This window comes from Oncorhynchus mykiss, chromosome 20 (genome assembly GCF_057628025.1).
Source record: "Oncorhynchus mykiss isolate SJ-2025 chromosome 20, ASM5762802v1, whole genome shotgun sequence".
NCBI lineage: Eukaryota > Metazoa > Chordata > Actinopteri > Salmoniformes > Salmonidae > Oncorhynchus > Oncorhynchus mykiss.
This window is the reverse complement of record NC_143041.1, coordinates 21,071,593-21,088,039: the sequence shown is the minus strand read 5'-3', so window position 1 is coordinate 21,088,039 and position 16,447 is coordinate 21,071,593. Positions and strand designations below refer to the sequence as shown.

Here is a 16,447-nt window from a genome sequence, read left to right as displayed (position 1 = left end):
TCTGTTTTTAATGAGGCCCTGTGGGACTGATGGCTGTCAGTCAGCCCTGACTTTTTGACACCGTTACAACTTCAAATAGAGCCGCGCTCGCTGCCTGCCGCAGCCACGCTTGCACGGCGGAAGGGAGGCTGCAGCAGTGCTACAACTCAGCTCGTCCTGACAGGCTGGGAGAGAGACGGAGGAAGAGACAGAGGGAGGAGTGGTGGTGTGGGGGGGGGGGGGGGGGGGGGGGCACACGCAGGCACACACATAGGTGAACAGCAGGCACATACACACAATATTACGTTATTTTGCTCATATACACCGGCCTCCATGTATAGACTCTCACACAGACCTCCACACACACACACCAGTTTCTCCTTTTGATGGAAAAACCAATTGCACAGGTGCTTATCTGATGAGGTTTGTCAAACTGGCAGGGATTTCTCCTCCCTCCCTCCCTCAACCTCCTTATTTCCACTTCTGCTTCTTCTCCCCTTCGTTCGTTATTCCTCAACTTAATGATAACTCTCCATGGGCTGGCCCCACATGGGACGGACAGAGACAAACTATTTTGTTGCCCATTAATATGAACCTTTGAGAAAGCGGAGAAAGCCCCCCACCCACCCACCAAGCGTGCTTCCAAAATAAGACAATCTGCTCGCCGTGAAACGGAACAGCAAATGGCCTCTCTCTCGTGTGCGAGTGCGTTCTGCCACACGGAGGCAGGTTGGCGGTCTGGTCTGAGCCAGGCAGAGACCACCGGTCTCCTGTCTGTCTATGAGTCTGTCTGTGTGTTCGAAGGAGGTGGACGTGGGGGGTACCGGTGAAGGTTTTAGAGAGAGTATGTTTCTGTGTGAGTGTAATATGTGTGACACATAAGAGCATAATTCAGCCCTCAGGACTGGACACTGGAATCCCCCTCAACAGTCCAACATTTGCCTTGCCTCTGATTATACACATAAAATACAACAATATTAACCTGCCCACAAACAGTAGAATGGCTTTTAACTACAAACTAACTTTGTAACTTAACTTTCGGGTAAAAGGCTCTATGTAAAAGTACTGCATTATTATTGTCATCATTTCAACTCGACAAAAAGTAAAGAAAGAAGAAATACAATAATTTAGACAGGACAACAGAGCAATTTCACTCATATTAAAAATGGCTTAAGTCTGAATTCACACACAATCAAAGCAATCCATGTTTCAATTGGTCCTGGATGTCATGTGGGGCGGCAGGGTAGCCTAGTGGTTAGAGCGTTGGACTAGTAACCGGAAGGTTGCAAGTTCAAACCCCCGAGCTGACAAGGTACAAATCTGTTGTTCTGCCCCTGAACAGGCAGTTTTAACCCACTAGTCCGTCATTGAAAATAAGAATTTGTTCTTAACTGACTTGCCTAGTTAAATAAAGGTAAAAAAATATATATATATAATAAAAAATGTGATTCGCCGGCCAAAGACGATTGGTCAGTTCACATTAATAATAGACTTCATAAAATATACACTCACATAATCTTTAACGCTAATCCCAAAAATCTATCATCAATTCTAAAACATGATTTTTCTACAACAGTGTTTAGAACAGTAGGTCAGACCATGGACGTGGCTAATGAACAACAGTAGGAAGTTGTACATATTTGAACCCGTCTAGACTTTTTGAATCCCCTACAGGCCCTCTCTACCCAACGCTAAACGCAGTCCAGTGACGACGACACCATGAATATTATCAATAGCAATAAAAGACACAGAGGGGGGCTGTCTCAGAGAGAAAGCGAGTGAGAGAGAGAGAGACCCCTGTCAGGGCCCAGAAAGAGTGATTCATGGGCACCATTTGTTCTAATTACTCCAGAGCAAACACTTTTGTCGCTATTAATCATGCGGGTGCGTGTTTTGTGTGTGTGTGTGTGTGTGTGAGACGGAGTGCGTGTGTGTGTGTGAGAGCATTGAGGGAGATCAGTGCCCTCGCACATTGAAATAGATGGCCAGAATGATGGTGAGGAGGATGGTGGCGCCGAGGACGAAGACCAGGACTCGGTTCTGGATGATTCTGCAGCAAGAGAGATAAAGAAAGAGAGAGTGAGAGGTAGAGAGAGGTAGAGAGAGAGAGAGAGAGAGAGAGAGAAAGAAAGAAAAATAGGTAAAGACAGGGTTAGCCAGGGGTTACAGTAGCCTGTCTGAATCCACAGAGACATTTGAAACACGCCCAAACTTTTATGCATTTATATGTAACAAAATGACCGGCCCTTAACTCCGAGGTTATCATGTTTAATGGGTACCATGAGGGCCTCATACAAGGGTATTTACTGTTCACAGTGTTCCTACTGTCAAGACTGCTGTCCAAAAGCGACAACACACACACACACACACACACACACACACTAGCACAAATACGCATGCACACACACAATTGCTTGTTCCAGCATCTCCCAAACACAGACTCGTAAACACACATCCAATCACACATACACAAAACTGCAGACAGGCTTTAAAAACATTATTTTCATAATAAAGTGGAAAATGTGGCTCACAAGTTTCCTGGAGGTAATAAAATCAGTGAATTACTGATGGAATGTGCCATAAAACGCCTCGCTCTTTTTGCACATTTCAATTTTCCCACTGTTGCCTAAGTAGACTTGACAAAAAATGTACTTTGAACAAAAAAATTATACAAAGAGAGGTAGTGAGGAGAATGAGACAAAATTAATGTGTTAGTTTGTGTGTGTGTGTGTGTGTTCACGTGTATCTATCTCTGTGTGTGTGTGTCCGTAGTCCCAGAAGTAGTCTCCAGTGCCTCTCCCCACGCACTTCCCCACCCTCCGTCACTCCTGACAAATGACAGAATTATCACATTTGCTGACATGTGGAGGGGGAGTGGAAAGGGAATGGTGGGGGAGGTGGGCCAGTGTCCACTGCTCTAAGCAGGAGATGAATGGCCCATGCTCCAGCCATTCATCACTGGGGCTGTGGAGCTGCAACTCAGGCCTGCTCACTCACCCCCTACCTACCCCTTCCCCAGCCCCAGCATCTATCCTGGCCTGAGGATAGTAGCAGTGTGCTTTTAACTCCAGCTGTAGACCTGCTCTTGCCTCTAGCCTGTGTCCTGATCTTCTTTAGTCAGACACTTATCCCAGCCTGAGTTTCAGCTTCTTACACCTTCTTCTATGGCCCCCTCTTGTACATTCCCCTTTGCCCCCTGTCCACTCCCCTTCGCACCCTGTCCACTTCCCTTCGCCCCCTGTCCACTCCCCTTTGCCCCCTGTCCACTCCCCTTCGCCCCCTGTCCACTCCCCTTCGCCCCCTGTCCACTCCCCTTCGCCCCCTGTCCACTCCCCTTCACCCCCTGTTCACTCCCCTTCACCCCCTGTTCACTCCCCTTCACCCCTTGTTCACTCCCCTTCACCCCCTGTTCACTCCCCTTCACCCCGTGTCCACCTTCCAGCTACACCCTCTAAACTCCTCCCCATGTCTCAGTCCTTGCTGTCTATACTCCATCCCCAGCCTCCAGAATGATCCTCCCCCCCCCCCCCCCTGTCCTACTCTCACAATCCCCCTCAGTTATGACTCCTATCTCCAATCCCTAGCCCACAGCCTGAACCTATGCTACCCGAGCTCCAGTCCCAGCCTGACACAGAGAGAGTCTCCAGGGGCCTGAGCCATCAGCCTGGAAACAGCTCGGCAGCCCTGAGAGCCCCAGCCTACACACCAAGACAACACTTGTCTCTACATGCACCGGCATGAGCCTTTACCTGTACCCGTGCCTGTGTCTGTATAGAGTTTAAGTGTGTCGGAGCGTGTGCCGTGAGTGATGTTACGAGCGCCTGCCTATGAGCAAAAGTGCGCAAGCATGTTTGTACAGTACACACTGGTTGCGTATGTGCGCACGCAAGGGCGAGAAAAGACGTTCGCAATGAGAGTGAAGTAAGCTCTGACATAACACTCCCCCTGACGCACCGAGTATACCCATTCGCAATGTTTATCAGAGATTGATTTGAATAAATGGGCCTCGTCTCCGTGGCTCTGGCCTCTCCTGATAGGGTCCTGGCGCTGCAGCACTTGCATAATGCAGAGCCGATTGGGGGGGAAAAAGCGGGGGAAACATTAATCAGCGCGTGTTTAGCTAGGCCACATCTCCCCCATGTCTCCCTTTAATTGCCATTCATTATTCAGCATGATTATTTACCCGCAAATGCCCCAACAGAGATGCTAGCGTGTTACTGTATGTGATGTGTTTTGGGGATCCTGCTGCAAGTGAATTTTACAGCTGTGGAGGAGGGGTTGAGATGAAAGGGAGGGGGGGGGGGGGGAAATTAGTTTTGGGCTGACGAAAACTTGGTTAGGGGGATAGGGAAGTACCACCTTAAAATAAGTTGTATTTAATAAGCTTAATAAACTATTTATAAGTAGTGTAGCTATCGGCCTATACTGCTGATAAATGAGTCTTCTAGCATTCATAACCATTCATTAACAAGGCATGTATTATAAAATGACTAAATTAGCATTTATTATAATTTAGAAAGCATTCATAAAGTATAATGGGGCATCCTATAGAGTGATTTTTTTTTTTTAACACTACACCAAAAAAAAGACATATACTCTCCTTAAAAAACGAGACCCGTCATTTAGTGTCGGAAGCTACCTGTAGACTTCCAGTCATTGACTGACTTCCAGCCAGACTTCCAGTCATTGGGCTAACGCTAGTCAGCATTGGCTTGCGAAACTAACTTCCATCAAACTGCACGCAGTTTACATCATTAATGGTGTCCACGAGGTCATCGGACTCCGGGTGAGTAGAAAAACGGCTCGATTGCGTGAATCTCTCCGTATCCCCTTACCACTTAGCCTAGGGAAGAGTCGGTCCATTTCTCTCAAGCCCTATTTCTCCTCATGTTTTTAGACTTCATATCCGCGTTTACATAAGAACACAATATGCATATATTGCAATCCCTAACTGGGGGATGTCTAGTTCATTGGATATGGGAAATGCCTCCTTAATAACACCGGGAAAGTGGATTGGCGAGAAGGAGAAGACCGAGGGCTGGTCTGTTTGATGCCAGCCAGGTCATTTGAATGAATGAGTAAAATGCATGGGACAGGGGGGGGGGGGCCCTCTCCTGCCTACAGTAATGTAGATGAATATACCGGTGGTTAGGGGCCTCTGAAAACACCCTCCGAGGGGGAGGAATAGGCCCCCAGGCTGCCAAACGGGGAGGAGGAGAGGAGAGTCCAGAGTGGAGGAGAGGAGCGAGGGATTAGAACGGAGTCATAATTCACTTAAGCCATGTTTCAATCCATTTACTAAACAGTGTCTGTGACACTTTAAAGAGCGTACGCCCTGCCCTCTGACAGCCAGTGAAATGAACCCCCACGACAGAGCGAGAAGCTAGAGGTGTGAAAGGAGGAATATTCCGTTGGTTTGGCTAGTTATCCGACTGTGCCCAACGGCATGATGATCTCAGTAATCTACATGTGAGTCACTCAAAAAAGGACCACCTATCTGTGTCATGTGTTCATTTGAATTGTTCACTACAGTCCATCATAAAGTGGATGAATCAAATCAAATCAGAGTTTATTTGTCACGTGCACCGAATACAACCAGTGTAGACTTTACAGTGAAAATGCTTACTTCACCAACAGTGCGATTTTTAAGTCAAAAATAGGTATTAGATGGACAATAGATAGGTAAAGAAATAAAAACAACAGTAAAAAGACTGTAAAAAATAACAGTAGCAAGGCTATATACAGGCACTGGTTAGTCGGGCTAATTGAGGTAGTATGTACATTTAGGTATGGTTAAAGTGACTATACATATATGATCAACAGAGAGTAGCAGCAGTGTAAAAGAGGGGTGGGCAATGTGAATCGTCTGGGGAGTCACTTGTTCAGGAGTCTTATGGCTTATGGTAAAAGCTGTTAAGTAGCCTTTTGGTCACAGACTTGGTGCTCCGGTAACGCTTGCCATCCGGTAGCAGACAATTTTTAGGGCCTTCCTCTGACACCGCCTGGTTTAGAGGTCCTGGATGGCAGGGAGCTTAGCCCCAGTGATGTACTGGGCCGAACGCACTACCCTCTGTAGTGCCTTGCGGTCAGAGGCCTACCAATTGCCATACCAGGCAGTGATGCAACCGGTCAGGATGCTCTCGATGTTGCAGCTGTAGAACTTTTTGAGGATCTGAGGACCCATGTTAAATCTTTTTAGTTTCCTGAGGGGGAATAGGTTATGTCGTGTCCTCTTCACGACTGTCTTGGTGTGTTTGGACCATGTTAGTTTTTTGGTGATGTGGACGCCAAGGAACTTGAAGCTCTCAACCTGCTCTACTACAGCCCAGTCGATGAGAACGGGGGTGTACTCGGTCCTCCTTTTTATGTAGTCCTCAATCAAAAACCAGATCAGTCAGGGATAGTACTGTCCCCCTTAATATAATCCAATTGACCTAATTTGTAATGATACCTTTTGCTAAAAAGTTGTCCATCTAACAGATATCTACACTGCAAAGATGATATGTCACACAAAGAGATTCATTTCAGTCTGCCAGCCACACACGATTACAAGCCTTATTTATTCAAATGAAGTCACATAATGCCATCGTAAAATTCTCCAAACATATCTTTGACCAGAGAGTTTCAGTTTGAAAAACATGGTTTATTCTACCTTATAGCAGATCCAGCTCTGAGACATCACATCTCCAGATAGAACAGAACTTATCAAACCGGATCCATCCTCTGTGTTTGACACTTGACATAAGAGAAAAGAATGGGAGGGGTGGAGAGGTGACTTGGGATCAGCCTTATACAGCCCCCCCCCCCCCGCGCACCTTCTCATGAGGCCCTTCTGTGATCCCCCAACATTCTCTCTCTCTCTCCCTCTCCTCTCGCTCTTCTTTCTCCTCTCTCTCTTCTCTTTCTTCTCTCTCTCCAACAAGCAACCAAGCAGTTCACTAAAGAGCAAAGCAGCTGTGGCACTGCCCAAAGACCGGTGATGCTGTACATGCATGCAAGTGAGAGAGAGGGGCAAGAGGAGGGAGAAGTATAACAGAGACAGACGGTGGGGGGGGGGGGGGGGGGGGGGTAGGAGAATGAAAATGAGAGAGAAGCAGAAGAGAGCGCAGAAACCCTAGAAGAGTCCGTTTACCCGGAGAAGAAGGCTGGAAGAGAGCCTCCTCAGAGACAGATGAAAATAATGAGGACTTTTCTGTCAGGAAAGATTTACAAAATCTTACCCATGTTATTAAAATTTAAAATCTCTATTTTTTTTCTCTCTTTTCCCTCTCCCTTAGTGTATTTTCTTCACAGCACACCCTTATTACCAGTCCTAATGAGGCCAGGGATACACCTCTATGGTGTGAGAGTCAGTGAGACTGTGGGTGTGCGCGTGCGTGTGTGTGTGCCCTAAAGCCCCACACACACCCCCTCTCTGCTGGCTCTCTGAGGTGGACTTGTGGACATACAGACACACATTCAGACAGACAGACGGACACAGCACATCACTACTACCTTAGAAAACAAACTTAACACCCAGAGATCCCCCCCCCTCCTTTCCACTACTAGGCCAATAAAACTAAAATCAATGTCTGTCTGACCAATTCTGGTTCTTTCTCTCTAAATCCTGGGAATATGCAGCATGGGACAGGAGTGGAGAGGATAGAAAAGAAGGGAGGGAACAAGGGAGGGGAAAAGAGGGAGGGAGGGAGGGGTGCCGGAAGGCTCAATGTGTTCACAAATAGTGAGAGTAATGGAAATGGTGCAGAAAGCTGGAAAGGGGGGGGGGGGGGGGGGGCGAGCCCTGACTAACGCGTTTGCTTGTGATCGTGAACTAATACAAATAAATATTTGATTCTATTGCCCGTCTTCACACCCCTCCTCCTCACTCACACTCACGTCAAAGTACTCTGTTTAAATTGACCGATTCAATGGAAAGAGCTGTAAGAACTGGCCTTGTTTCAATCTAATGAATGAAACAGATCTAGTAAAAGGAGTCAAATCAGCGTCAACAGCGTACTGTACAAAATACACGTGTTAAGACGTAAATTGTGTGCGAAGAACCACATGAAAAAAAAACAAAAAACAAACATGAAACTATTTGAGATGCTGGGTTAACGGCTTGGACAATAGGCTGACCTGAAGTAGTGCAATGTTACCCCTCTATATGCATGTTCTGCACACACACACACACACACACACACACACACACACAGGGCTGAAAAAAATAGAGCTCTTTAATTGCATGTTATTTACTTTAAAAAGTCCCCGACATCATGTAATTCCCGAAAGAAAAACAGTACTTATGCACACATACATACTATCACACTCTAGCCAGTACTGAAATCTGTATCTCAATAGGAACCTGAACGTTATTATACATACTATCACACTCTAGCCAGTACTGAATGCTGTATCTCAATAGGAACCTGAACGTTATTATACATACTATCACACTCTAGCCAGTACTGAATGCTGTATCTCAATAGGAACCTGAACATTATTATACATACTATCACACTCTAGCCAGTACTGAATGCTGTATCTCAATAGGAACCTGAACATTATTATACATACTATCACACTCTAGCCAGTACTGAATGCTGTATCTCAATAAGAACCTGAATGTTATTATACATACTATCACACTCTAGCCAGTACTGAATGCTGTATTTTAATAAGAACCTGAACATTATTATACATACTATCACACTCTAGCCAGTACTGAAATCTGTATCTCAATAAAAACCTGAACGTTATTATACATACTATCACACTCTAGCCAGTACTGAATGCTGTATCTCAATAAGAACCTGAACATTATTATACATACTATCACACTCTAGCCAGTACTGAATGCTGTATCTCAATAGGAACCTGAACATTATTATACATACTATCACACTCTAGCCAGTACTGAAATCTGTATCTCAATAAGAACCTGAATGTTATTATACATACTATCACACTCTAGCCAGTACTGAATGCTGTATCTCAATAGGAACCCGAATGTGTTTATTCATCATTTTCACAAGGGCTTATTAGTCAAATTCCAGTGTAATTACCCACTGGATCTCTTCATGAAAGTAGGAGTGATTTTTTTTTTTTTGGGGGGGGGGTTACTAGTACATGCTCATATACACCACAATGAGGGCTCTCTTTTCCTTCCCACACGCGTCCTCCGACAGGCTTGTTCAATCTCTAGCCCTATTTGCTGTATTCTACATTCTGTGCCACGGTTGGGAGGGAGTCTGTCTCCGTTTGGAGTCCGTGGTCTGAGCGAGGCGCACAGCCGCTCCATGACGGAGCACCCTTTCTTTCTTTTTTTTAACGAGCTTCGCACCGACGCATGAGAGCAGCACCGGGGCTCTACAAGTTCATCCATTTTTTATTTGGCGGCTAACAACCCAGCCAGCAGCCGAGGCTGGGACTTGGACCTCTACCTGGAAATGTGTTGGAGGGAGGAGGGAGATGGAAAGTGTGGTATGGAGGGAGGATGAGATGCAGAAAGGGAGAGAATGAGAGAGAGAGAGGAGTTGGGCACTGAGTGTGTGTGTGTGTGTGTGCGTGTAAAAGAGAGCCAGGCAAAGAAAGTGAGAGAGGAGAGCGAATGAGGGAAAAAAAATAAGGGGAGAGAAAATACCTTGTTTGCAACTGTTTCTGGAATTTTCAATAACTTTTGCCTGTAGTGGTTTCAGGCAGCTGCAGCCTCCTGTCCCGGTGAAATGTACAGGTGGCTTTTTGAGGCTCTCTCTTATTTTTATAGGTACACAGATCACTTCCCTAGCTGGTAGCCTGACAGAAAAGTAGCTCTCTTTCCTTCCCTCCCTTTCTCTACAATCTCTCTCCCCCTCACCCGACCCCCCCCGCTCCCTTTCCTCCCTTCATGTTCTCCTTTTCTGTTTTCGACTTACCTTCCTCTCTATTTTTTAGTTTAACCACTTTCTCCTTCTCCTCACCTCCACATGATCTCTCCCACCCTACTTACCTTTCGGTCACCCTCTGTCTTTTCTTGCATCCCTTATTCCACCCTTTCCCCTATTCTCTTTTCACTCCCCCTGCTTTTAATATGTGGATAATATGTGCATTGTGTGTCCTGCATACTTCACTTATCTCCCATAGGCATCTCGGGAACAAACAAATAGCTGGAGAAAGGACAGAGGACATTTTTTTCGATTATGTCCACAATGGGGCTTCTTCTTCTAATATAGTGGCATTTAAATTAGGCATTTTTCAGAGGAAGGCCCCCCAAAAATGGTTGAAGACTCCAGCCACAGACTGTTGTCTCTAATACCGCACGGCAAGTCTGGAACCAACAGGACCCTGAACAGCTTCTACCGCCAAGCCATAAGACTAAACAAGACTGCTAAACAACTAATCAAATGGCTACCCTAAATACCCGGAATAACCGCATTGAACCTTTTCTGCACTAACTTACTAACTGTTATGCACATATGCTGCTGCTGTCTACCCATCCCGTTGTCTAGTCACTTTACCCCTACCTATATGTACCGTACATAGCTACCTCCATTACTTCGTACCCCTGCACACCAACTCTGTACTGGCACTCCCTGTATATAGCCATGTTCTTTTTTTTCACTCGTTATTCGCTGTGTATTTATTCCTCGTGTCACTATTTAAATGTTTTATTATGTTCTGCCTTATCTTTGACTCTGCATTGTTGGAAGAGGACTCGTAGGTAAGGATTTCACTGTTAGTCTACACCTGTTGTCCACGAAGCATGTGACAAATTAAATGTGATTTTGACCCCTACGATGCTCAAGTGTGCCTACACAGGATTCTTAGAGGAGCCTCGACTTGGAGGGCAAGGTTATATTGCTGTGCAAATGCCACACGACTGAGTATGTAAAAATCTTTACAGTACAATGTATTATTACAAAAACATACTGTATGCAAGGATACATGGGGTTGAATTAAGTGGTTGGCAAAGCAATAGGGTAGACTTGACCTAACTTGCTGTTCAAGCATTAACCCCTGACGGGTCCCACCGCTGCCACCAACTGCTGTTGTGACTGATGCTATGTATTCTGGGAAGGTGGCTGGGCAGAGCGGGACATTGAGACGGGAATCCCTCCAGCCTGGAGGTTGATAGTGAATAGTACAGCGTTTATACAGCGCCCGATAAATTACTTTTCTCACCATTTCGTCTCGCTTGCTAAGATTTCCGAACACAAAACCTCTCGGCCGCATTCCACGGGAGGGCCAGCTGCGCATCGGATTAACAGGGCCTGCTGTAAGGGCGTGACATTAGCCATGGAGCCACAGGCCTCCAAAACTATGATGCACATACATTTTTATTGTTTGTTCAGTATTGAAATCTCATTAGGCCACATAAATCATCCTTATGGGCTGTCCATTCGCTTTCACTGAGACGGTGGGGAAGAAAAGGAGAAGGGGGGGGGGGGGGGAGAGTTGAGCAGGGATGCGCTGAGCATTCTAGAGCAGACCCGGGGCAATGGTTTATGATGTCTGCATGCTGCGTTGCAGTCACACAATACCCGCCACAGACAGAGTGAAAAGAGAAAGATAGATGGGGTTTCAGTGGATTCGTTCACATGGCTGTCTCGTTAAAGACTTTAAGGAAAGTTACGACGTCAGCTCTATAGGTGCATGTTGTGCTGCTTTTCTACGTAGAAGTATTGGGTCCGACAATGGTAGTAGGAATACAGCCAGGATTGACATTTGACACCAAATTCCTTTTTTCATGGAATTTGGCAACTTGAAGCCATTGGATCAGGAATAGATAAGAGATTTAAAAAGCTGTTTGGAATCACAGCATTACAGAAAAGGATGGGGGGGGGGGGGGGGTAAACAAACAGAAATGACTAAGACAAACAATGTTTATGGAAGCGTCGCCAAGAGTTTTTTGCCATGTTTGTTGTATCTTAAAACGTTCAATAACTTGACATCGTGGCACCACGTGACATTGTTTGCTGAAGCAAGCAGCCAGAGTCCTGTCTCTGCTCCAAACAATGCTTTAAAACTAATTACGTCGTAAAATAGGGCTGTCTAGGATTCCACGGAGGAGAAGTAATGAGGAAACGTGTGTTTATGTCTGCGTCTTTTTCTGATTAAATAGTGTGGAGACTCCTTTTGTGTTTGTTTGCCGTTTCGAATAAAGTCTCCAAATATTTGCTTAAAACCCCCCTGTGGCTTCATTCAGCATCCTGTGTCTCCAGATATGGGTAATGTTGACATAGTGATCTCAACCCCAAAACACACACACACACACACGCACACACACACACACACACACACACACACACACACACACACAACAGAGTATTGCCTACTCAGTTATCGCACAAATAGTTCACTCAGAGCACGAGGAAGTACACCTTTCTTCTGAAATGAAAGGCATTTCTTCTGTAAAGAAATGTTTTCAGCAAAGTTTTTTTACAAAAGCTATTTTGGAATAAGTATAGTAATTAAACACAACGTGAGCATTTAACGTTTATTCTGACACGGAGTCACGCAGAGACCAAGGTCTCTTTTACAGATGAGCCATCAAATACCATTGACCATTGTGTGTGCTTAACCACAAACACACTCAAGCAGGACCTTGGTTGCACAAAGCGGAATAACTAAAAAAAATAATGGCAAGACTGAATCAACATTTTGCATTTCATTCATTTAGCAGATGCTCTTATCCAGAGGGACTTACAGTTAGTACATTCATCTTAAAATACCTAGGTGGGACAACCACATATCTCAGTCATAGTAAGTCAAATTTTCCTCAGAGCAGCTATCAGAAAAGTCAGTGTTAGTAGGGAGGAGGGGCGAGTGCTGTGGGATTATTTAAGATACTCTTTGAAGAGGTAGCGTTTCAGAAGTTTTTGGAAGATGGGCATGGACTCTGTCTGGGCCAGCAACGGTGGGTTTGTGCCCATAGGCGATGTTGTTGCCGGTGATGTCTGGTGAGGACCAGCCTTTACAACAGGCCTACAAGCCCTCAGTCCAGCCTCTCTCAGCCTATTGCAGACAGTCTGAGCACTGATGGAGGAATTGTGCGTTCCTGGTGAAAGTCGGGCAGTTGTTGTTGCCATCCTGTACCTGTTCCTCAGGTGTGATGTTCGGATGTACCGATCCTGTGCATGTGTTGTTACACGTGGTCTGCCACTGCGAGGACGATCAGCTGTCCGTCCTGTCTCCCTGTAGCGCTGTCTTTAGGCATCTCACAGTATGGACATTGTAATTTATTGCCCTGGCCACATCTGCAGTCCTCATGCCTCCTTGCAGAATGCCTAAGGCACGTTCACGCAGATGAACAGGGACCCTGAGCATCTTCCTTTTGGTGTTTTTTAGAGTCAGTAGAAAGGCCTCTTTAGTGTCCTGAGTTTTCATAACTGTGACCTTAATTGCCTACCGTCTGTAACCTGTTAGTGTCTTAACGACCGTTCCATAGGTGCATGTTCATTAATTGTTTATGGTTCATTGAACAAGCATGGGAAACAGTGTTTAAACCCTTTACAATGAAGATCTGTGAAGTTATTTGGATTTTTATGAATTATCATTGAAATACAGGGTCCTGAAAAAGGGACATTTCTTTTTTTTTGCTGAGTTTACATATGAGATGAGTAATGCAAGATATATAAACATTATTAAAGTGACTAGTGTTCCAAGTGGCCAGTTATTTCAAGTCTATGTATACAGGCAGCAGTCTCTAATGTGCTAGTGATGGCTATTTAACAGTCTGAAGGCCTTGAGATAGAAGCTGTTTATCAGTCTCTCGGCCCCAGCTTTGATGCACCTGTACTGATCTCACCTTCTGGATGTTAGCGGGGTGAACAGGCAGTGGCTCGGGTGGTTGTTGTCCTTGATGATCTTTTTGGCCTGCCTTTGACATTGGATGCTGTAGGTGTCCTGGAGGGCAGGTAGTTTGCGTTGGGCAGACCGCACCACCCTCTGGAGAGCCTTGCGGTTGCGGGCGGTGCAGTTGCCGTACCAGGGGGAGATACAGCCCGACAGGATGTTCTCAATTGTGCTTCTGTAAAAGTGTGTGAGGGTTTTAGGTACCAAGCCAAATTTCTTTAGCCTCCTGCGGTTGAAGAGGCGCTGTTGTTGCGACTTCTTCACCACACTGTCTGTGTGGGTGGACCATTTCAGCTTGTCAGTGATGTGTGCGCAGAGGAACTTGAAGCTTTCCACCTTCTCCACTGCGGTCCCATCGATGCGGATAGGGGGGTGCTCCCTCTGCTGTTCCCTGAAGTCCATGATCATCTCCTTTGTTTTGTTGACGTTGAGTGAGAGGTTATTTTCCCGGCACCACACTCGCAGAGCCCTCACCTCCTTCCTTAAGCCTTAAGGTAGGGAGGGGCAGTTCCTCTCGCTGCTCCATAGGCAAGTACACCATGGAGAGGCGGGGCGACACGTGTTTGGCGCACGCAAACCACTCGACAGAACACTCCTCTGTGGCACACAGCCTTAGCGACCTATGGAAACAATGGCTGTGACAGTTAGCAGCCTCGCACTTCAAAACTAGCGCTTAGGAAAAAACAGAGAGCTCTTTCCTTCTACCTCAGGCCATTCACCTGGTTTGAATAGTCTGTCATACACTAGCAGTACAGCTACAGTTCTATGGACAGGCCAACACACAGGGTGATGTTGACTGAAAAAAAACGGCCTCTGACTCATGTCTTGATTTCTAAAGTTTCATTGTTTGAGCCAGTCTGAACAGACTGTGTTTACAGGTTAAAGTTGAGCCAGGTTATTTAGTGGTGTGGATAAAAATTTGCTCCAGCAAGAGAGGTCAGGGGTCAAGCCCACAGGCTTCAGGGCAGCAGGCCTGTCTTAGAGTTAACCCTGCGACCTCCGGGGTTATGGACACACTACGCTAGTGTGGCCGGGAGGCAGAAGCACAGGAGATGAACTGAGGTCCACTGTGTGTGTGTGTCAGTGTGTGAGAGAGTTTGTGTACGTGCATGTTCGCATTACGAGGGCGTAGTGGAAAAGTGGAAAACTACAGGAGTGCAACTGACGCGTCCGTGTGAAATAACCATCGGATTACACAAGGAGCCCCAACAGAATCCGGGTTTGTGATTCATCGGTTGTTGGATAACCACTTGTTTGGGCCTTTTGTTTCTTCTCAAAGCCGACCAGCTCCATTCTGTGGATAAACGGGAGGAAGCTTCAAGCCAGTTGGTCAGTCCAGTAAGAGGGGGGAAAAAATGATAATGTCATCTACCGTTTGACACTACAAGGGAGGTTTTAGTCAGTCTAAATAATCCATGCCGATGCATTAAATTTGCAGACCCACCTTCCTTCTCCTTCTCCAGTACAATCCCAGTCTCAGCTGTGAGAGAGGAGGAGGGGTAGTGGATAGTGAGAGGGGGATAGTGGGGATGATGAGAGAGAGAGAGAGAGACCTAAGATGTGAGCGAGTGGAGAGAAACAATGTGCTAGAGGAAGAGGAAAGAGAGAGCGAGAAAGAGGGGCCCAATCCAGCAAGAGAGAGGAGGAGGGGAGAGAGAAAGAGAAAGTGAGAAAAAGGAGAGGTGAGGGGATAGGAGGGGAAGAAGCCCCGAGTGACACTGATTCCCTCATGATTGCCCCCCCCCCTCCCCAGTTAAAAAAAGAACAATTTGAGGATGGGGCCAGCAGTGAGACGGGTTTGTTGCATTAACTGGGTTATTGACATGATGCTCTGGCTCCATTTGCTTAGTGCCCTGGAGGCAGGAATCCATAGACTCTGCTCCCAACTAATCAAGGCCCGCAGCCACACAGGGTCAGGCTGAAGAAGGCACAGAAAAAAATCTATAGGAAACCTTGCGATGGAACGACAGGGAGGAAAGTGGGAGAGAGAGAGAGTAGGGGTTCAGAAAGTCCTCTCTAAGCACACTGACAGCTGCACAAATTAATTTACTACACTTTCCTACTTTCTTGCATTTCTTGCCATCTCTGAATGTACGGAGCGGTGGAGTGAGCTTGAGAGACGCAGATTGCTGGTTCACCTCTCCATCCCTAACGAGTCAGGGTTGAAAGGTCAGGGGTTGTCAGGGCTGCTTGGGGACTCCCTCTCCGAAACGGAAGTCAAGAGATGAAGTCCCAATAACAATCTGCTATGAGTTTAGTTCCAGCTGGAGACTTTCTTGTGGACACGCAACTCACACAGCATAATGCTCCGCCCACTCTTTACCCCTTCTCTCTCCTTAACAAACCCTTATAACCTGTGAGCTAATAGTGAAAGAGATTTCTTTCCAAATCGGAAAAAAACGTTTGGAGTGCAAAGTGACGCGGTGCACATCTTGAATGCGAGCGCAATTGATCAAAACCAGTGATAAATGGTAACGGTTATATTGGGCTCAATTTCTGAGAGTTGAAAGACATCATTCAAATATCTGGTGTCTAGTAGGCTACAGAAGTAGAGATAAGGATAAGGATCCAAATGTCCCGTCGATGCCTCTCCGTATACAGTATCGCACTCAGTGTAGACACATCCCTTACACTCGGTCATCTACATACAGTAAGG

General features: G+C 46.1%; 1 protein-coding gene across 3 annotated transcripts in view; it reads right to left on the bottom strand.

Annotated features, from left to right (window-relative positions):
* Positions 1-1,117: 1,117 nt before the first annotated feature.
* LOC110499058 (vesicle transport through interaction with t-SNAREs homolog 1A) overlaps positions 1,118-16,447 on the bottom strand; it is a 165,194-nt gene continuing 149,864 nt past the window's right edge. For 2 of the 3 annotated variants that reach the window (XM_036955890.2, XM_036955888.2), the window contains exon 8: positions 1,118-2,029. Coding sequence is in view for 2 of the 3 variants with exons in the window: in XM_036955888.2 (XP_036811783.1) it covers positions 1,936-2,029 (94 nt within the window). In the remaining variant the exon portion in view is untranslated. The remainder of the gene's footprint in view (positions 2,030-16,447) is intronic. The other variant, XM_090212525.1, reaches the window with a different exon arrangement.